This window comes from Bacillus rossius, chromosome 5 (genome assembly GCF_032445375.1).
Source record: "Bacillus rossius redtenbacheri isolate Brsri chromosome 5, Brsri_v3, whole genome shotgun sequence".
Lineage (NCBI taxonomy): Eukaryota > Metazoa > Arthropoda > Insecta > Phasmatodea > Bacillidae > Bacillus > Bacillus rossius.
The window spans coordinates 58,253,695-58,277,068 of record NC_086333.1 but is presented as its reverse complement, the minus strand read 5'-3'; the positions used below and the strand labels follow the sequence as shown (position 1 = coordinate 58,277,068).

At 36.9% G+C, this 23,374-nt stretch overlaps 3 protein-coding genes across 3 annotated transcripts in view; all 3 read left to right on the top strand.

Annotated features, from left to right (window-relative positions):
• The window catches only part of LOC134531837 (zinc finger protein 660-like), a 116,983-nt gene extending 105,947 nt beyond the window's left edge, over positions 1-11,036 (top strand). The window contains exon 12 of the mRNA XM_063367812.1: positions 1,802-11,036. Within this exon, the coding sequence (XP_063223882.1) occupies positions 1,802-2,681 (880 nt within the window). The 3' untranslated portion in view covers positions 2,682-11,036. The remainder of the gene's footprint in view (positions 1-1,801) is intronic.
• Positions 11,037-11,321: 285 nt separating this feature from the next.
• LOC134532273 (zinc finger protein interacting with ribonucleoprotein K-like) lies at positions 11,322-12,816 on the top strand. Its single transcript, XM_063368692.1, has 2 exons — positions 11,322-11,809; positions 12,672-12,816. Exons 1-2 carry the CDS (start codon positions 11,322-11,324, stop codon positions 12,814-12,816), a joined length of 633 nt encoding a protein of 210 aa, XP_063224762.1.
• Positions 12,817-16,075: 3,259 nt separating this feature from the next.
• LOC134532272 (zinc finger protein 418-like) lies at positions 16,076-21,075 on the top strand. Its single transcript, XM_063368691.1, has 3 exons — positions 16,076-16,563; positions 20,316-20,455; positions 21,026-21,075. The coding sequence occupies exons 1-3, from the start codon at positions 16,076-16,078 to the stop codon at positions 21,073-21,075; spliced, it is 678 nt and encodes a 225-aa protein (XP_063224761.1).
• The last annotated feature ends 2,299 nt before the right edge of the window (positions 21,076-23,374 follow it).

Below are 23,374 nucleotides of genomic sequence, written 5' to 3'. Positions count from 1 at the left end.
AATTCAATTAATCCTTCCGATAGCAATAAATTAGAATCCATTCAAAATAAATTTGATAAAATAATTAAAGTTAAAAACTTCTCTCAGCTTACTATAGATTCTCTTTCTGAATGCCGTATCTATCTGGATTATGTATTTATTAAAAACTGTTACTGTTCAAAATTAAATTGTAAGTCCATTCTTGATAATACTGGCATTAGAATTCCCCAATTCAACAGCCGTTTAACATCTACCTTATGTACATGCCATAAAAAGAATGATATAATTTTTCGACTCATTTCTAATTTCAATAAAATTGATCATCTTAATCTGTGAAAGTGTAGCTAGGTATATAAAGTATTTTTTTTTTAAATTAATTTTTACATAAGCCTGCAATTAGTAATTTCATTATACTGTAATGTCTATGTTTTGTATTTCTTTTTATGCATTTTATATTTTGATGTTTATTTTTAATACTTATACTTATTTTAACTTTACTAGTTTGTTTGTATTTTGTTTGTATTGTTTATATGTTGTCCTTATATGTGTTGTGCCCACCGCTAAAGCACTCGGCTGTTGGTGGGCATGTTACAATATTAAATAAATAAATAAATAAATAAATAAAATAAAAGTCATCGATGTGGTTTTTGGGTGCTCTCCAAACCATTGATACACCTAATTTCAAACTTTTTCTTTTCCTACTAGTCCACTGCCGTAAATGTTGTGTACTAGTTTAACAAACCTGATGCGGTGCCCAGGACTTATCCTGATCACCGACTATAACACCAAAGTAGCCATGATAAGCTGTCTTTACAAGGTCACTAACAGTCTTTCTTTTAATGTTTATTCTCTGCATATGTAGCAAAACAAATCAGTATGATTTATACAACTTCTACTGGAACTCATTTTTTATCAACTTCAATCTATCCTGCGCAGATAAAACTGTAGCAAAAGAAATTTACCGGAGCTGGGCCAAAACAGAATTTAGAATACAATTATACATTAATGCATTAATGTTACTAAATAAACATTCATGACTTACGTCGCCCTTGCTAAGAATTAGCAGAACCGAGCCCACAAACAGAAGACCATCCCTCTAAGCTGCCCAGTCGAATACCAAAAAAAAAACCCCAAGAGACAAAGAGCTTGTGCGCGCACGCACACTCACTCACACACACACACACACACATATATACACGGTGCATGCACAGAGAGGAGGAGAGAAAGGAGGGCGGGAAGGGGAACACAGTGGATGGAAGAAAGAAAACAAGTGAGCTTGCGCGACCGACGACGCAGGGTGGTCTTTTCAACTGACAAGAACAAGCAGAGCACATGGTCGGCTCACTTAGCAAATATGACTTCTTAATCGGCCTCTTCTAAACATAACATATAATCTTCATTACTAATATGCCTGCAGACACCTGGACCATCACCACATTTCCTTCCAATAGTGATTTTTAAAACAGTACCAACTAGTGTCTGGTGGAATTCCCATGTTCTTTAGTTTTTTCCTATACTTGATGAGGTAGGTTACTTAACATCAATAATTTTTATTGAAGAACGAATGCAACCAAGCTGATCATATTCATGCAAAATAGCTACCAGAAATCAAATTTATGGTGCGGAAATGTTTAAAAGTAATCTTTTTAATTTGTTGGAAAACTAAATTTAAAAAAAAAAAAAAAAACATTAAAAAGCCTGCCTCACATGTATATATAGCTTATGGAGCAAGACATTTGTTATTTTTAGCTTTATATTTGCATTATGTATGGTGGTACTGCAAGCAGTAAAGTGTTTGATTGTTTACCTGTTGTCTGTGCAGAAACCAGTTTCTACAGGAGGTGTTGGACGTGTATGTATGTAGCTTCTGCGGCCGCAGGTATGCACGATACTGTAGCCTGAGACAGCATTTGATCATCCATAGCCGTGAGAGAAATTTCAAGTGTGATAAATGTGGAGCTGCATTCAAAGTAAACTCTGCCCTCCAGAGTCACCTTCTAACACACAGCATGGACAAACCCTTCAAGTGTGACATGTGTCCTTCCACCCAGTGTACGCAAAATGCTCTTCTGAGACACAAACAAAACAAGCACGGAGTAGGTACTGATGGCTATGTCTGTTACATTTGTGGTGAAATGTTGAAGACAAGTAAGTGTCTGGAGTATCACATCCTACGCCACGCGGGCAAGAATGTTTTGTGCGTAGCTTGTGGCAAGTTGTTCTACACAGTATCACATCTGAAAACGCACACAGCCAGGCATCATGACCTCACGCAAGAGGAGCCGGGCGAGATATTTGAGTGCTTGCACTGCTCTCACAAGTACGCCACTAAAGCCGCCCTTAGAAACCACATTATGATAGTCCACCTCAAGGAGATGCCCTACGAGTGTGAGGAGTGCGGACTTAAGTTTACATTGAGATACAGGCTGAACAGGCACGTTGCCTGTCACAAGCAGAGGAAGTTCTGGTGCGACTGCAACCAGAGTTTCACGACCAAGGGCGGTCTGGACAGACACAAGATGACGCACGTCAACTACAGACCGTACTTGTGTGACATGTGCGGGCTGACGTTCACGCAGAAGGGCTCGATGTTGAGGCACATAGTGACGAGCATGAGGGGAAGGTACTTCAAGAGAACTGGTACTTGCCGACCTGTAACAAGAGGCTGGGGAGGATATTACGTCCGTCACAAAGATAGTTGAAAACAATTTTTTTATGTATCTTTGTTGATAACAAAGCAATTATTGTAATGGTCATGTTAATCATTATGTCTTTAAATAATGGAATCTGTTCAGTGATGTAGACCTACTTTACAAGAACTACAAGATTTATCACATTTAACTACCTTCTGCAGAAAAAGGGTTTAAATAAAAATTTTACATTGAGTCCTTAGTTTTCATACATTTCTTACAAAACATATGATAAGTGCTGGATGTTTGACTGCCTACAATCTAGATGAAAGTCTGATTGGTGCTTTTATTTCACTGATACCTGCTTTTTGAGATCAAAAAATCCTTGGTGGAAATTAATTTTAAAAAAATATAGAAGATACTCCAACATATTACAATATGAATTTTAGCAATGCAAGTTTATGTTAGTAACAAAACTGTTAAAGAATGACAATTTTATAAGTGGTTATTTATAGGACAGTGTTTTATGTTTTTTGTATAGATTAAATACGTATCTGTCTTTATAAGATGCTTTTGCCAGCCACTTTAGGATTGAACACAGAGGGGAATAATTAAAGAAATATATACAAAAAAGGATAAAAAAGAGAGAGACGAGTGTGATTTGTAACTCATTTTAGTGCTTAAAGGACAGGGTAGTTTTGGAATATATATTGCTTCTCACTCTTAATTTAATGCAATATATTTATTTAGACACCATTATATGCTTTAATATTTTCCGCCAGTATGCATTAGTTTTGGACACTCGATACTCTTTAACAACCAATATCAGCCTTGCGAAGCAGTCGATACATTCGGCGGGTCTGACAGGACGAGAGTGGGGGAGCTGGCGACAGGTGCTGAAGCTCCACACAAGCAGTCTGAAGCCAGCAAGCTGGAGTCCAACCCGCCAATGACCATCATGCCTCAGCATTGTCAAGCGGCGGTATTAAAGGAACATGGCAAGATTGCTTAGGTGCTTCGACACACACAGCAACAAAAACCTACTTATGCAGACCCATAACAACAAGTAAACAGTTACAAGGAATTAAAACACTTCAGAACAACTTGACACAACACAAAACTAACAAGATCCAACCTAACCTTACAACTTCAGCAAAGGCCTAAGGAACACAAAACAAACATTTCCCGGTCTTAAAAATTCTTCAATCAATTTCACAATAAATATTTTAAGTAAAATTAAACATTGAACTCAAGTACCACTAAAGGTCACACATGACTAGCATACACACATGATCCTTAGAAGCGATAATAGCATGTTTACACTACACAAGACAGTTCTACACTGTTGCAACCAACGACCACATGCCATTTACAATGTTTATTCTTCTACAATAGCCTAGAGCTGGCAAGTGTGTGTCTTCTGATACTCTTGGCCACTTTTATGATCAACGAATAATACAGTGTTTGCTCTAAACAGCTTCTTTACAAGATAAGGTCCCACATAGTCAGGGATAAACTTCTTTCCCACATAATCCAACGGACTGGTCAAAATTTCTACACAGGACTTCAGCTCCAACGTGAAAGTTGTATTCAATATGACTACAATCATGGTGCTTTGCAATGACCTCTTGGCAATTTTTCAAACATATTCAATACATTATTATACAAAGCATCGCGAGAGATTTCATCCTGAGGGTGCAAAGGAATAGGGATTCCCCATTCATTAAGTAATGGATGCGTCATTTGTCTGCCTGAAAAAAGTACAGGAGGAAATCTGGTGGAACAGTGCTCTGTGACATTGAAGTCTATATAAATAAGATAGAGGTCTTCATCCTACGCAGAGTGATCCTTATTGTAAAATATTTTCAGACAGGTCTTCAGGTTACGATTGCAAACACAGGAGAACAAATAATTTCTAAACATGCTCCGACAGAGCTTTGACCATTGAGGTAGCCTTGAGATTTCTTACGGACAAAAGAAATACAAATTTAGTAAAAATATCTAGCACTATCAGCACACCAACATTGCTCTTACACAAACCCACCAGAGAGCCGAACACATCAGTATGAAAGGTGTGCCACGGTGATTCAGGGAGATCTGCCACATACAGCCCTACATTGGCATGTTTGGGAGGATTACATAGATGCATAGCTGCCAACTCCCACGATTTTGGCGAGGCTCACTATTTGTAGGTATATGTTACGCCCTCTTGATTGAACATCCCTTCCTCACGATTTTTAGTATTTTTTTTATACCTTGTACGTTTTCGTGTCAATAGATTGTAACTGTATCGATACAATCGTATTGCACTAGATTGGTCGGATGTATACCTATCGCTTGCGACCTCGATTCGAGATCAAATAACTTCGACCTGTTGCTTTTGATTGTTAATGGCGGCCATGGTTGTTTCTAGTTGTGTTGTTGGTTATGTAATGGATTAACGTATATATTCTTTGTTTATGTTATTATGATGTCGCAGCAGTGCGGCGTGAAGAAACCCTACAAAACAACTTTCAACAAGTTATATGTAGAAGAGTTTCCGCACATCATATCATCTTGTAAAGGTGTAAACTATGCATATTATGTTGAATGCCGCTGTGATTTTTCACTAGCACATGCTGGCTGAAACGACGTGTTTAGACACTGCCAAACAAAAAAAAAATATGTTGATAGCGTAAAGTGCATTGATTCAAATAAGAAGCTGAATTATGTTTCTGATACGTCTGAGAACCGTAAAATTCGTGCAGAATGTTTATTTACGTCTTATATTGTTGAAAACAATTTGTCAATAACTTCAGCTGATCACGCGGGCTCCTTCAGGAAAATGTTCCCGGACAGCGAAATTGGAAGAAAAAAAATACAGCTGTGCAAAAACGAAAACATCAGATATAGTAGCAGAAATGGAATAGGTAACATGCAACTAATGTTGAGATCTTTAAAATTGAAGTTTTTTTCAGTGGCGACGGAGGAAGTGATCAAGATGATGCAAAGCTGTATCCTATCTTGGTTACTTTCTGCAACAAAGTGACATATTGAAACACGCAGAAGAGGCAGACATGAACTCTATTTGTACTGCTTCTTTCTGTAGTCTAAGGTTCTTTGTTGAAAAGTTTCCCAGCATTGTGGTGAAGAATGAAGACCAAGATATGGATTCAGAAGTAGACTGGTTGGAAACAGAATTTTGCTCTTTTCAGGTGCAAGATATTCCAGAAGAGGTGGCAAAACAGAGCAGAATGGATATGAAGTGGTCATTGTTTTGACAAATAAAAATTCCAGACAATACTTTAATATATGGTAGACTTTCCGGGCCAATGGTTGCCGTTCTCTGTATCCCACACAGCAATGCAGAGTGTGAAAGGAATTTTTCATAAATATATAAAAAAAAAAACCTAATTCAGAGCATCAATGTGTGATGCAACTCTAGAAAAACTGGCCAAACTGAAATCATCACAGAGAGAACTTTGTTATGAACAGAATTTTGATGCAAATTTTTTAAAGAAGGCTAAATCTTCAACATGCATGGCATTGAAGAAGTGATAATTATCTGCTTTTAATTTGTAGCCCTATACATGTGCTGAAATACTAACTCAAACTCAATTTCCAATTTCATAATCAAAATTAGTTTAAAGTTACATTATTTATTTTACATTATAAGGAGGTTTCCTCTAACAAACTACAAATGTAACCGAGTTAAAATAACATTATTTTGTATGCAGACCTATGTGTAATCTGTGGAGGTTTCCATTTATGATCTTCTAATGTATGTAAGTTGTTTGCATTAGTTCCTAGTGATTGTTGGAAACAGATTTCAGTGATTGACGTGATATATGCATTTATACACATCAGTGCACATAATATCGTATTTTAGCCATATTTAAGTGTTTTCACAAAACCACACAAAAAATTCACAAATTAAAATTCATCAAGATATTGGATTTCTCAGGGTTGGCAGCTATGTATTTGGCACTCGACACAATGCCTAGTAAAATCCCTCATGTTGGATACAAGGGTTGACCAAGAAAAATTAAGAGATACTTTCTTAATGCCTAAATGTCCATCAAACACTGAAGAATCGTCAGCTGAAGCGAGGCAGGAACAAGTACCTTCTTCGCCTGACCATTCTGTCCTGTGAAGCATACCAGTTCCTCATGAACACTGTAAGGAATCTCTTCTTGTTTCACAAATCCATCCCTGATTTCCATGAACAGAGAGTCCGACCCCTGAGCCTCCTTTAAGTTGACAAGACTTAGGAATTACCATAAGGATGGCTGCCACACTCAACTCTCGCTCTAGTCTTTCATCCAAGTTGAATTCCTCTAGATGGAACATCCTCAACAACATTTCAACGACAACATTGTGTGAACCCGTAACATGGTGCACCTTGTACCTAAAATGAGAGAGAATCTGTATCCATCAACCCAGTAGACCGAACTGATAATGTTGCAACAGCCACGTGAGGTCTGGAAACTAGTAAAATGCTGGGAATTCGGTATATCCTCTGAGTAAAGGACCGGGCATCTTGCAGAGACTTTGTCATGATAAGTCCACTTGCTCTGGTTGTTTCGATTGATTCCAGTAATATTTACTAGTTGGCGTGTTTTGAATATCTTGAAAACAAACATTCGTCCCTTCCAGATGAAATACTGATCCTTGGTGACTTCAACGTTCCTGGTATTGACTGGTCCAATTATAACTTACAAGTGAACACTAATCGTAAGGCACAGAGTCTTCTAAATTTCGCTTATAGCCTCTGCCTTATCCAATACAACAACACTCAGCCTCCCCCTAATTTTTTAGTTTTAATTTTTTCTAACTCATCAATCTGTGAAGTGTCTCAAGCAACTGATCCACTCGTAAAAGAAGACTTCTATCATCCAGCATTATTCATAAAATTAATTTTAGACTCTTTACCATATATGTCTAATTCATCGACTAATTTCAAAAATTATAAAAATGGGGATTATCTTGGTCTCTTTAGTTTCATAAAAAATTTTGATTGGTCTTTATTCTATAAATCTACAGATGTTAATTTTTTAGTGGATCAACTCTCTAACTGCATATGTAACAGTATGAATGAATTTATTCCTGTTATTTCTAAAAAATCTTCTAAATACCCTTGCTGGTTCTCTATTGAATTAATATTTAATCTAAAAGCTAAAAAAACACTTCCATAAATTACAGAAAAAAAACATGATCTACTATTCCCAATTTTCATTCTACAGGAAGCAAGTTAAATATCTAATCAAACGTGACAAAATCAATTGGACTCAACATATTAATAACAAAGTAAGGTCTTACCCTAAAAAGTTCTGGCGCTATGTAAAAATAATGAGAATTGGTTACCGTGAAGAGTATTCTATCAAGGTTAATGATGTTGTGTCTTCTGACCCTGTTTTGGTATCTAATACCTTTTTGAATATTTTTCTAATGTATATTCATCTACTAATCACAATCATAATGTTAATTTATCAACGTCAAAACATGATACCATTTTGGTCCCCGTTATTTCTGAAAGTCTTGTGCTTTGGGGTATTAAAACCCTAAAATCTTCTATGTCATGCGGTCCTGATGGAATACCTAACTTTGTTCTTAAAGGCTGTTCATACATATTAACACCACACTTCTTAAACATTTATTTAACGTAAGTTAGAAAAGTGAAATGTTTCCCACTAAATGGAAAATAGCAAGGGTAATTCCCATTCTCAAAAGCGGTTCTAAATTAAAGGTATCTAACTACCGTCGTATTTCCATCCTTAATGGTTTGTCTAAAATATTTGAAAAAATTATCTTTAAATTCTTATTTTCCCAATTAAAAACCGACTGTCTCCTTCACAACATGGTTTTAGAACTGGTATGACCACAGCCACCAACCTTGTGTCCTTTCTAAATCCTATTTATTATGAGGTAACGAATAGGGGTCAGGTAGATGCCTACTACTTTGACCTTGCGAAAGCATTCAACACTGTTAACCATGATATTTTACTCAGTAAACTTGCTGAATTTGGTTTATGTGGCAATTTTGTAACCTGGTTTTCTGAGTACCTTCATAATAGATGATTTTTTGTTTCCATCAACAACAGTTATTCTTCATATTTTAAAGTTCCATCTGGGGTCCCGCAGGGTGGCACTCTCTCTCCATTACTTTTCAATATTTTCATTGATGATATTACATTTGTACCTAAACAATCAAGTGGTGTATTGTTTGCCGATGTTTTTAAAATTTCCAGAAGTATTAACTCTATCAATGACTGCTTGTTACTTGAAATTGAAATGCATGAAATTAATAAATGGTGCTTATTAAATTTAGTAACTCTTAACACAAGTAAAACAAAAATTATCTCCTTCACAAGGAAATATCATCCTGTAGAATATGATTATGTTCTTAACAATAAAATAATCCCAATCACTTCTTCTATAAAAGATTTAGGTATACTACTTGACTCAAAATTATATTTTCACTTGCATGTAAATTACTTAGTTACTAGTTCAAATAGAACATTAGCATTAATCAAATATATTACGTTCTATGCTACAAACAGTGACTCTCTTCTTTGTCTTTATTTATCACTTGTTAGATCTAAGTTAGAATATTGTTCAGTTATTTGGAATTCTATTAATCCTTCCGATAGCAATAAATTGGAATCCATTCAAAATAAATTTGATAAAATAATTAAAGTTAAAAACTTCTCTCAGCTTACTATAGATTCTCTTTCTGAATGCCGTATCTATCTGGATTATGTATTTATTAAAAACTGTTACTGTTAAAAATTAAATTGTAAGTCCATTCTTAATAATACTGGCATTACAATTCCCCAATTTAACAGCCGTTTAACATCTAACTTATGTACATGCCATAAAAAGAATGATATAATTTTTCGACTCATTTATAATTTAAATAAAATTGATCATCTTAATCTGTGAAAGTGTAGCTAGGTATATAATGTATTTTTCTTTTTTTTTTTAATTAATTTTTTCATAAGCCTGCAATTAGTAATTTCATTATACTGTAATGTCTATGTTTTGTATTTCTTTTTATTTATTTTATATTATGATGTTTATTTTTAATAGTTATACTTATTTTAACTTTACTTGCTTGTTTGTATTTTGTTTGTTTTATATGTTGTCCTTGTATATATGTGTCGTGCCCACCGCTAAAGCCCTCGGCTGTTGGTGGGCATATTACAATATTAAATAAATAAATAAATAAAATAAGTCATTGATGTGGTTTTTGGGTGCTCTCCAAACCATTGTTACACCTAATTTCAAACTTTTTCTTTTCCTACTAGTCCACTGCTGTAAATCTTGTGTACTAGTTTTACAAACCTGATGCGGTGTCCAGGACTTATCCTGATCACCGACTATAACACCAAAGTAGCCATGATAAGCTGTCTTTACAAGGTCACTGACAGTCTTTCTTTTAATGTTTATTCTCTACATATGTAGCAAAACAAATCAGTATGATTTATACAACTTCTACTGGAACTCATTTTTTATCAACTTCAATCTATCCTGCGCAGATAAAACTCTAGCAAAAGAAATTTACCGGAGCTGGGCCAAAACAGAATTTAGAATACAATTATACATTAATGTTACTAAATAAACATTCATGACTTACGCTGCCCTTGCTAAGAATTAGCAGGACCGAGCCCACAACCAGAAGACCATCCCTCTAAGCTGCCCAGTCGAGTGCCAAAAAAAAAACCCCCAAGAGACAAAAATGTGTGTGCGTGCGTGCACACACACACACACACACACACACACACACACACACACACACACACACACACACAACACGTTGCATGCACACAAAGGAGGCTGGGAAGGGGAACACAGTGGTAGAAGGAAAGAAAACAAGTGAGCTTGCGTGTGCCGACGACGCAGGGTGGTCTTTTCAACTGACAAGAACAAGCAGAGCACAATGTCTGCTCACTTAGCAAATAAGACTTCTTAATCTGCCTCTTCACACATAACATATAAGCTTCATTACTAATATGCCTGCAGACACCTAGACCATCACCACATTTCCTTCCAATGGTGATTTAAAACAGTACCGACTAATGTCTGGTGGAATTCCCATGCCCTTTAGTATTTTCCTATACTTGATGAGGTAGGTTAATTAACATCAATAATTTTTATTGAAGAACGAATGAAACCAAGCTGATCATATTCATGCAAAATAGCTACCTGAAATCAAATTTATGGTGCGGAAATGTTTAAAAGTAATATTTTTAATTTGTTGGTAAACTAAATTAAAAAAAAAACATTAAAATGCCTGCCTCACATGTATATATAGCTTATGGAGCAAGACATTTGTTATTTTTCGCTTTATACTATTTGCATTATGTATGGTGGTACTGTAAGCAGTAAAGTGATTGATTGTTTACCTGTTGTCTGTGCAGAAACCAGTTCCTACAGGAGGTGTTGGACGTGTATGTATGTAGCTTCTGCGGCCGCAGGTTTGCACGATACTGTAGGCTGAGACAGCATTTGATCATCCATAGCCGTGAGAGAAATTTCAAGTGTGATAAATGTGGAGCTGCATTCAAAGTAAACTCCACCCTCCAGAGTCACCTTCTGACACACAGCATGGACAAACCCTTCAAGTGTGACAAGTGTCCTTCCACCCAGTGTACGCAAAGTGCTCTTCTGAGACACAAACAAAACAGGCACGGTGTAGGTGCTGATGGCTATGTCTGCTACATTTGTGGTGAAATGTTGAAGACAAGTAATGGTCTGGAGTATCACATCCAACACCACACGGGCAAGAATGTTTTGTGCGTAGCTTGTGGCAAGTTGTTCTACACAGTATCACATCTCAAAAAGCACACGGCCAGGCATCATGACCCCACGCCCAAGGAGCCGGGTGAGAATTTCGAGTGCTTGCACTGCTCCCGCAAGTATGCCACTAAAGCCTCCCTTAGAAACCACATTATGATAGTCCACCTCAAGGAGATGCCCTACGAGTGTGAGGAGTGTGGACTTAAGTTTACATTGAGATACAGGCTGAACAGGCACGTTGCCTGTCACAAGCAGAGGAAGTTCTGGTGCGACTGCAACCAGAGTTTCGTGACCAAGGACGGTCTGAACAGACACAAGATGACGCACGTCAACTTCAGACCGTACGTGTGTGACATGTGCGGGCTGACGTTCACGCAGAAGGGCTCGGTGTTGAGGCACATAGTGACGAGCATGAGGGGAAGGTACTTCAAGAGAACTGGTACTTGCCGACCTGTAACAAGAGGACGGGGAGGATATTACGTCCGTCACAAACAGAGTTGAAAACAATTTTTAGGTATCTTTGTTGATAACAAAGCAATTATTGTTTTGGTCATGTTAATCATTAAGTCTTTAAATAATGGAATCTGTTCAGTGATTGTTGACCATCTTTACAAGAACTACTAGTTTTATCACATTTAACTACCTTTTGCAGAAAAAGGGTTTAAATAAAATTTTTACATTGAGTCCTTAGCTTTCATACATTTCTTACAAAACATATGATAAGTGCTGGATGTTTGACTGCCTACAATCTAGGTGAAAGTCTGTTTGGTGCTTTTATTTCACTGATAGCTGCTTTTTGAGATAAAAAATTCCTTGATGGAAATTAATTTTAAAAAAATACAGAAGATACTCCAACATATTACAATATGAATTTTAGTAAACCAAGTTTATGTTAGTAACAAAACTGTTAAAAGAATGATAATTTTATAAGTGGTTATTCATAGGACAGTAGTTTTTATGATTTTTGTATAGTTTAAATATATATCTGTCTTTATAACATGCTTTTGCAGCCACTTTAGGATTGGACACAGAGGGGAATAATTAAATAGGGTATTAAAAAGAGTGTGACGAGTGTGATTTGTAACTCATTTTTGTGCTTAAAGGATATGGTTGTTTTGAAATATATATTGCTTCTCACTCTTAATTTAATGCAATATATTTATTTAGACACCATTATATGCTTTATCATTTTCCGCCAGTATGTATTAGTTTTGGACACTCGATACTCTTTAACAACCAATATCAGCCTTGCAAAGCAGTCGATACATTCGGCGGGTCTGACAGGACGAGAGTGGGGGAGCTGATGACAGGTGCTGAAGCTCCACACAAGCAGTCTGAAGCCAGCAAGCTGGAGTCCAACATGCCTATGACCATCGTGCCTCAGCATTGTCAAGCGGCGGTATTAAAGGAACATGGCAAGATTGCTTAGGTGCTTCGACACACACAGCAACAAAAACCTACTTATGCAGACTCATAACAAGTAAACAGTTACAAGGAATTAAAACACTTCAGAACAAGTTGACACAACACAAAACTTACAAGATCCAACCTAACCCTTTCAACTTCAGCAAAGGCCTAAGGAACACAAAACAAACATTTCCTCATCTTACAAATTTGTCATTCAATTTTACAATGAATATTTTAAGTAAAACTAAACACTGAACTCGAGAACCACTAAAGGTCACACATGACTAGTATACACACATGATCCTTAGAGGCGAAAACAGCATGTTTACACTGCACAAGTCAGTTCTACACTGTTGCAACCAACGCCCACATGCCATTTACAATGTTTATTCTTCTACAAAAGCCTTGAGCTGGTACATGTGGGCCTTCTGATGCTCTGGGCCACTTTTGTGATCAACCAAAAACACAGTGTTTGCTCCAACAGCTTCATTGCAAGATAAGGACCCACATATTTAGGTATAAACTTCCTTCCCACATTATCAGCTGCAACGGACTGGACAAAATTTCTGCACAGGACTGCAGCTCCAACACGAAAGTTGTGTTCAATATTACTACGACTACAATCATGGCGCTTAGCAATGACCTCTTTTAAAATTACTCAATATATCATTATACAAAGCATCGCGAGAGATTTCATCCTGAGGGAGGAAAGGACTAGGGATTCCCCATTTATTAAGTAATGGATGCGTCATTTGTCTGCCTGAAAAAAGTACAGAAGGAGGAAAACTGGTGGAACAGTGCTCTGTGACATTGAAGCCTATATAAATAAGATAGAGGTCTTCAACCTACGCAGAGGTTTCTTCACCATAGCAATGGCAAAATTGTGTACATGTTAATTTAGAAAACACACAGCTGCATCTTCCATTAGAACAAGGGTTTTCTTTTGCGCAACCACAGCGTACCATATGAAGTATCTCGGGTGGAGCCAGATTAACTCCACTTGGTACAGTTACAGGAATTAGGCTTTTGTTGACAACATCTTCTACCCAGCCCAATTCTGTTGCCAGTTGTTGTGGTGGATTTTCCTCAAGTGCAGATTTCCAAATACACATTTGGAAATGAGTCCGCTTCACATGTTCGGCAAAGGCTTCGGTAGTAGGTGGCAAGGTACACAGTTTCACAGCCTTGTTGGTGTTGTCAGTTCCCATTTTTTAAGCCACATTTTGTATCTTATATCTGACATAGACCTAATTTTGGCAATAGAATACCCATAGCATGATGCTATAAATGCAGTAGATTCATATATTACATCATTAATGTTGGCTCTTATTTGCCCTAAAAGCGATAGCTTTAAGCCCTTTTGGAATGCTCTCACAACAGTTGCCTTTCCTATACCATAAATATGGGATACAGTATCACAACCTGATAAACCATGGGCTGCCGAAAGATACGTAATTATATCGCAATGCTTATGAGCTGTCATTCTAATATCAATAACTTGACGCTGGGATGCAGTTCCTTCCATTAAAACAGTACAATTGAGTGCACAATGTCTGTAATAGTGAAGCAGCAGAACAAAGACATCATCACTTCTAATTGTTATAAGTTTATAACCTTCATTAACACAGGACACCATTTGATGTGGGATAATAATATCCGCTTCTTCATGCGTTGTTCGTAGGTCTGTTCTGAATATTGTAACCCCTTCGTATATTTGAACTGGTATTGAGTCCAACCCTCTAATGATGAGTTTGTGTTCATATGTTGCAGCATGTTTGCCACCGTCTGTTATGAATGTTTCACAAATGATTTTGATTAGTTGAATCTTGTTGAATGTAACAGTTAATAAAACTTTCTGAGATGGGAGAGGCGTGTTGAGAGTCAATTTATGTTAACGGCTAGCTTGTTTACCAGCTCTATATGTCCTTGTCACACTTTTGATAATGAAGTCTTGGTATCGGTCGAATATTAAATGTACATCAGCCTTTCTTAATTCATTCAAAACACAAGTTACGAAGCCATTCACAAAGTCACTCACAGTGCCTGATGAAGGATAAAACACTGCCCACAGTGCAGCACAACCATCATTTAGGATAACTGCTGGTAACTTGCTTTATGAATGAGTTATCGTTGAATGTTGCACTTAAAGCATGTTTTTCAGAGTTGAGATATTTTTTTTTATCCCTCGTGTTACCATTGTTATCAAACATTGAGGTAGGCACAGGAGAGAGTTCATGACGAAATACTTCTTCTGTATTAAGTCCACGTGAACCTACTAGAACCATGAATCGGAAAATATAATTTCTGTATCCCAAACATCTTTTGTTCCCAATACCAATTTTTTCTTGTCTGTAGACATAGTTTTAACTTTGGTGAACAACGTTTGATTGAATCCTGCAGGCCAACTTTCTTCAAATTGAATCATGCTTGTTAACCCAATTGCAACCGATGCATCAGCATTGACTAGATTATTACACACTAAACCAGTTAACACTTCAAATATTGCAGTTCACATCACCTGAAACAGAAATAAAAAAAAATTGTATATCGGCAGTGGTTGTCCCAATTATCTGCATAATACATATGTTAAAGCTTTAAAATCAAATTAATCACCAAAATAAATAGTTGTTAGTATTGCCAGACACTGAAATCATTATATTAGACACCAACATGATTATCACGTGTGTTCTATATACAAATTTATGGCCGATAAGTACATTTTGAGCCATCTAAGGCACCATCTTGAATATCTTAAATTACTTAAGGGTGTCAAAGTGGCACCCTATAGAATATCATTAAGTATCCCTTAAAGAATCAGAAAATGCCATAAAACATTGGGCGGACCTCACTTCCGGGTTTCTTTGATCTGCCACTGGGCTAATTTGTTGTTTTTCGCTTTATATTTGCATTATGTATTGTGGTACTACAAGCAGTAAAGTGTTTGATTGTTTACCTGTTGTCTGTGCAGAAACCAGTTCCTACAGGAGGTGTTGGACGTGTACGTATGTAGCTTCTGCGGCCGCAGGTTTGCACGATACTGTAGGCTGAGACAGCATTTGATCATCCATAGCCGCGAGAGAAATTTCAAGTGTGATAAATGTGGAGCTGCATTCAAAGTAAACTCTGCCCTCCAGAGTCACCTTCTGACACACAGCATGGACAAACCCTTCAAGTGTGACAAGTGTCCTTCCACCCAGTGTACGCGTAGCGCTCTTCAGAGACACAAACAAAACAGGCACGGTGTAGGTGCTGATGGCTATATCTGTTACATTTGTGGTGAAATGTTGAAGACAAGCAATGGTCTGGAGTATCACATCCAACGCCACACGGGCAAGAATGTTTTGTGCGTAGCTTGTGGCAAGTTGTTCTACACAGTATCACATCTCAAAAAGCACACGGCCAGGCATCATGACCTCACGCCCAAGGAGCCCAGCGAGAATTTCGAGTGCTTGCACTGCTCCCACAAGTACGCCACTAAAGCCGCCCTTAGAAACCACATTATGATAGAGCACCTCAAGGAGATGCCCTACGAGTGTGAGGAGTGTGGACTTAAGTTTGCATTGAAATATATGCTGAACAGACACGTTGCCAGTCACAAGGAGAGGAAGTTCTGGTGCGACTGCAACCAGAGTTTCGTGACCAAGGGCGGTCTATACAGACACAAGATGACGCACGTCAACTTCAGACCGTACGTGTGTGACATGTGCGGGCTGACGTTCACGCAGAAGGGCTCGGTGTTGAGGCACATAGTGACGAGCATGAGGGGAAGGTACTTCAAGAGAACTGGTACTTGCCGACCTGTAACAAGAGGACGGGGAGGATATTATGTCCGTCACAAACAGAGTTGAAAACAATTTTTTAGGTATCTTTGTTGATAACAAAGCAATTATTGTTTTGGTCATGTTAATCATTATTTCTTTGAATAACGGAATCTGTTCAGAGATTGTTGGCCAACTTTTCGACCACAACTAGTTTTATCACATTTCACTACCCTTAAGTTGTATTGCAGAAAAAGGCTTTAAATAAAATATATACCTTGAGTACTTTGTTTTAATACATTTCTTACAAAACATATTATAAGTGCTGGATGTTTGACTGCTTACTATATAGAAAGTCTGTCTGTTGCTTTATTTCACTGATAGCTGCTTTTTGAGATAAAAAATTCTTTATGGAAAAAATTTAAAAAAATAGAACACCATCATATTACTACATATATAAATTTAGCAAAGCAAGGTATATTACAGTAGAGCACCCCTCAACCGGAATCATTGGGGGGAGGTCTATTCATGTTATGGGAAAATTCCGGGTAAGGGGAGGTGCGGTAGGGCTGGCCTCCGGGCCGGTTGAAGACCTTCATTCAAGCAATATTGCAGGCACGTGTTTCTTATCTCTGTGGGTGGGTGCGTGCGTGAGCGAAGAGGACGTTGAAGAGGGTTCGGGGGAGGTAGTAGGTCTACAGCTACAGTGTTGTGTTACTTCTGTGTTGACGTGCTAGTGATTCACACTTCCGGAGAGTGTATAGTCACTGCCACGCACAGTTTACATTTCACATACACAAGAATAACACTTCAAGCATCTCATTTAAAAACACAGAGATAGAGAAATACAGGTAAATGTAGACTGTTTAACTATATATTAACGTATAAATATGTACATAATACATATGTACACTAAATTATTGTCTACAAACTGAAAGCAACACACGTTGGAAGTAAATGTGACTCGCTATCACGTGTCAGCGTGTGTAGTGGGAGTCGGTGTACATACTCTCGGGCCGGCCGGATTTTTCCGTTTACTTGACATAGTGAAACAATAAAACTACTTATAGCATAAACATCTTTATAGTAATTCATGTCTGACGAGAAAACCAGCGGTGTATTTACGCAATGTGCAGGAAAGACTGGCTATAATTAGCTCTTTGACAGACATGTACAGTCAGGCAAAAGCAAAAACGCCTCGTTCCAGTGCGGAAATGTTTTGGAGATGTTTTGTAATGTTTTAATATTTTTTGGAAAATTAGTTCCGGATATCGGGAGTTCCGTTTCTGGGAATTAAGGTTGAGGGGTGCTCTACTGTAGTAACAAAACTGTTTAAGAATGATAATTTTATAAGTGGTTATTCATAGGCCTTTTTTATTTAGTTTTTTTGTAAAGATTAAATACCTATCTGACTTTATAACATGCTTTTGCCAGCCACTTTAGGATTAGACACAGAGGAGAATAATTAAAGAGGGTATAAAAAAGATAGATGAGTGTGATTTATAACTCATATTTGCACTTAAAGGACATGGTAGTTGTGGAATTTATATTATTTCTCACTCTTAATTTATTGCAATATATTTCTTTAGGCACTATTATATGCTTTATTTTCCAACAGTATGTATAAGTTTTGGGCACTCGATACTCTTTAACAACCAACATAGAGCTAACTATGCGAGCAGTATGGGTGCCCAAATGAATTCCTGCCACCATCGATGTCTGGCACTGAGACTGATCGTCATTGCACATGCTATCTTTAGCAGGAATAGTAGCCTCTTAATCTGTAATGCCAAATTATTGGTTTTGGAGTAACTAACTAACTCTCTATTTTAGCTACTCTGGTGAGAAGATTTTTCTCCCCAGCTCTGTGTTGAACAACCTGGTACAATCGTGGTGCATCAAGTTTATGCAGTAGCAAAACCGGAACGCCAGCCTTCAACTCCATTTGTAGGAAGGCAGGTAACCTCTAGGCAAGACATGGACACATCAAACGATAGCGCGTTTAAAATTTTAAGGCAACGCTATCTATTGATGAAATTTAAAAAAAAAAACCTCATTATTATTGCCATTAGTTCTCTAGTCACCACGAGTTCCACTAAGTGGACGGGTCTCGCCAAAGAGAAGGATAAGAAGTTGCCAGACCTTACTATATGACCATGTGGAGGACATAGAGAAACACCCACTGTTTGTATTGCACTTGGTTCAGCAATTTTGGCATGAAGAGGTAATTGCAGTATTACGCTCCAGATCTATTTCACAGGAACTGTGCATTTTTCCGGGGTGAAAAGTAGCCTATTGTCACTCTCCGGCCCGTAAACTATCTCTATGCAAAAATTTAAGTCGATCCGTTTCTGCGTGAAAGTGGGACTAACCAACAAACACACTTTTAAATTTATAATATTAGTAGGGATGAGTCCACAATAGTAGTTTTATACTTCAGTTAATGTACAGTCATGGGCATACACAGATTTCATTTCATGCAAGAGGGGAGATAAAACAACTCTTTAATCAGCCAAAATAATTTGGCTATTCATAATGTAAAAAAAAAAAAAAAAAAAAAAAGTGCTGAAGTAACTTCTTAAGTTATTTTAAAAGATGGCTCATTGAAGCAAGATTTCAAAATGGTACATCACTTTTAAACACAGCCGAGTTGCATCAAAGAAGCAAAGCTGTTGAGGAAATTAATTTTCATAGGTATGCAGGACTTGTAAAGCAGTCCTTTCAAAGGCCATGTAGAACTTTCATTTAGGGCTATGGCAAACTCTTTGTACATTAACTTAAATTTAATAAAATAATTTAGTTAATGCTTAGTTTATTATGTGTTTCACTTTCTGTCTCACTTTTAACATACAATGGCCTTGCTCTGTGTCTCATACAAATTAATTGATTTCAAGCTCTTTTCATAGCAAGGAAATTATTTTGATATTTTGAAAATTTTGTAAACGAACAAACATAGACACACACCTGGATCATTACCATATTTTCCAATGGGGATTTTCAAAGCAGTAGATTTTCCGAGGTCATTCTGTATTTTTCTGTAGTGTGAACCATTTTTGTGAAGGAAAAAAAAAAAAAAAGAGAGATAAGGTTCATCATTTTCAGGAAACATAAGTCAAGTTTAACAGACCTCAGCAAAGAGACTGTGGCGAAACTATATATTACTTGGTGGCAACCAAAATGTGTAATATGGATAAAAATTTTAAAATTACAAGAATTGATTAAGGCATTGCAATCAGACCCATGCAAGCGCAGAGCTACATAGCAGTCTGGAGGAGAAGGGGTGAGACCAAGAGATTGACAAACGATGCCCTGCGACCAGGAGTGCTCCAGTCACCCTATTTTTATCTTACAACAAGGACTTGGCCTATCTCTGCCAAGGATGAGTGCAGAACCTGGAACGAGTGAAGAGGTTACAAGTAACGCGGATGCGGAGTTGTACGAGTTACGTCTACAATGGACACGTATGTGCAGTACGACTATAGTTCGAGAATTTGATAGCATGTAAGCCAAGGAAACTATTTAAGTAGCATTCAACATTGAAATGTATGGCATTTGTGTAAATAAGTCAGCCGGCATAAGGTGTGGGCAGCTGAAAAGTATTCTATTAACTACAGGATTTACATAGGACGAGTGACAAGCGAACTGAGTGTCTTCCCAAGGAGTTGTGTTTGCTGCTGTATGAAACACAAGCATCAAGTACCAGGTAATTCACTTGGATTGGTTGGAGAATGTGCAACTTTGAGTTCTACTCGCCATTACCAAGATCGTCGAGTGGACCAGCAGCCGAGGGGCGGCGCGAGAACCCGGAGGCCGGCGCCCGGGTGTGTTGCAGTGACGAGCGCGGCCAAGGCAGCGAGGACATCACGGAACAAGTACAGACAGCAAGCGAGTGCTCCACGTGCTGTGAGGACTTATTTGCACAGCCCTATGTTCTAGCCTCTGCCTCTTTCATCCTTATGACAGATTATTGTCTTTTTTTGCATATGCAGCAGCTTCATCTTTGCCCAAATATACAAGACTAGTAGTTCAATTCTGTTCACATATTGAATCTCTTGTACCTGTAATGTTAAAAAGAAAGGCTTTAGTTTGACAAGCTTACCCATTTTCCCGCAAAATAAAGCTACTTAAATTACCACGTAGTGCATCACATAACCTAACTTTTGAGTATACATTATTTTCAACATAAGCTATATACATACCTTCATTTTCACAAAAAATGCACTCAGGTAGAGGTATATACAAGTATTCATTATCAGTTTAGCTTGTTATCTGATGTAGTTGATTTCTTTGTCATTTCAGCACTATGAAATATTTCTCTTTTATTCAGAGGTTTTTTTCATGTGCTTGTCTGATGTTTATGCCTTTCTCTTTTAGTACTAAACCATTACCAGTTAGTTTAAAATAAACTTTAATACATGCCCTTTCACACTTAACTGTAATACAACTAACTTAAAACTATGGTGATACTGACAGCTTGCAACAGTGCTGGTACCTGCAGTGTTGCCAACTTCATGGATCAGTAACAGTAACTGCTGTTACAGTAATAAGTGACAAATATTTTTATTGCTATGATAATTCATATTCACATAGTAATGTTGGCCAACAGCACATAACCTCAGAATTACAGAGTCACTTATACAAGCTTTATTTAAACTAGGTTTACCTACCAGAGAGAAAATACGCATAGACCACTTGAGGCCGTATCCAAATTCACCTGAAGTATATAATTATATGTCCTTGTTCCCGGAAATCGTACCGGCCGACTGACTTGAGGCCGTATCCAAATTCACCTGAAGTATATAATTACTTATATGTCCTTGCTCCCGGAAATCATACCGGCCGACTGACTTGGAAGTGAAGTATGCAAGGACGAATCGGTGTACTTATTGTGTACTTCTAGACAAAAAAAACCCATTGCCATTTTGAAAAAAATAAAATGTTTTGCAGGTTATATCTGATAAAAGTATAGAAGTAATTTAAAGACTCAAAAAATAATTACCTGTCATATTTTACTGGTTATAATAACTTGAATAAAAAAATTATATTTCATATTAATAAAATAAAGTTTCAATAAATACATGCACATGCATACTGGTCATAACTATGAAACATAAACTTAATTATTGTTTGTCAGTAATGAAGTGTTCAAAGTTTCTAATTTCAGCTGAACATTGTTTTTACAATTAGATTTGTAAACAACCAATTTGACTGGGTAAAGTAGTTGGAAGAGGTCAAATATAGTACCCATCTGAATTTCTCTAGTACACTTCAAGGACAAAAGAATTAAGCGGAGTCACAAGTACATAACTGCATATTTGAATTCACTGCCATAGCTTCAACGGATGAAATTACCATTTAATTACCATAACCTTTTTTTGTCAAAAATGTGACATAGACCACTTTAGTTCTAGGCCAGCAAGTTGTTACCTAAGTAATTAGTTCACCCTGAAACCCTTAAGGTTCTATCACATCATGCAGCTGTGCAGAACTGTACAACATGAAACTTCCATTATCCTTTTCAGTGCTGCGTGAATTTGCAGAATTGTCCAAACAAGGCATGAAAGATATAATCCAGTGTGTTTGTCAATTTGAGATTGACTGCAAAAGTTGTTGAATTATTACAAGATTCTTCACATTCAATTTTTTTAAATTGCTAATGATCACACTAGCTAATAACCTGCGGCTTTGCTAGCGTAATTTCAGGGTATTGCTGATATTTTGCCATTGTAAGGAAAGTATGTGATAAATTCCAAAAGGTTTTACCAAAGAATCATCAGATGTAAAAAATATTTAATTCATGACAAAACCGTTAAAAACTTTATTTCCTAAAGTGGTTGTGTGTAAACTTTTTTAATTTTTAGTATGAATCAAGAATCTGATTGTATAACTCCCCCTTTAGTGTGTTATAGGATTTACATATATTACCTTGATGAAATCACACCTCTCTTTCATTTCATGAGGTAGCCAATTTAAAAAAAAAAAGTAAAACATGCACCTGTTTTATTTTACTTAAGATTATGCCATCATTTATACTTACACTTTCATATATTTTGGTTAAAACAATAATTAAATAATTTCACCTTTTACATATACCAAAATTATTTAAAAAATTTTAAAATAATTAGTTAATTCTAAGTTATGGCAATATCCATTATCCAAATAAAACCATCTCATCTGCTTACTTTTTACCAAAGAAATTAAATCCAAAATAAATTTTAATAATGTACATTTATCCAGCCAATACTGATTTAATAAATCCATAACTTTTTTAAAAATAATATTCACCCCTGTTTCAACATACGAGGTTATATTATGGAAAACATTGAATAAGATAAGGGAGTTTGAGCTATGATTATTAATCATTTCCAATATCTTAAATAAAGTTTGATTTGATCAGAAGATATTTTTTTAATGTTTACTCCCTTAAGAAGTAGTATTGAGCAGTTAGTAAAAAATAGTAGATGTTGCATGTTTATAAATCATAATACATAAGTTATATATTGTTTGATTAGCTTTAGAGGACTTTTATAATATAACTAGCTGCCCGACCCGGCTTCGCACGGCTATACTAATGGAAAAAAATTAAGCCACATCTCCCATTTACAGTAATGGTAAATAAAAAAAAATTCAGTGAAAATTTATTACAATGCTGTATAATGTACCAGAGAGAAAATGAATAGCACCGATGGTTTCCCGACTCGTGCACGCAACGTACAACTGATGTACCCGTACTTCGCTACGGCAGTCTACAGGCAGATCACTCTTGCGCCGCTCATTATACATGCCCCTCCTTGTGGGTACACCACTGCCGCGCGATGCCCG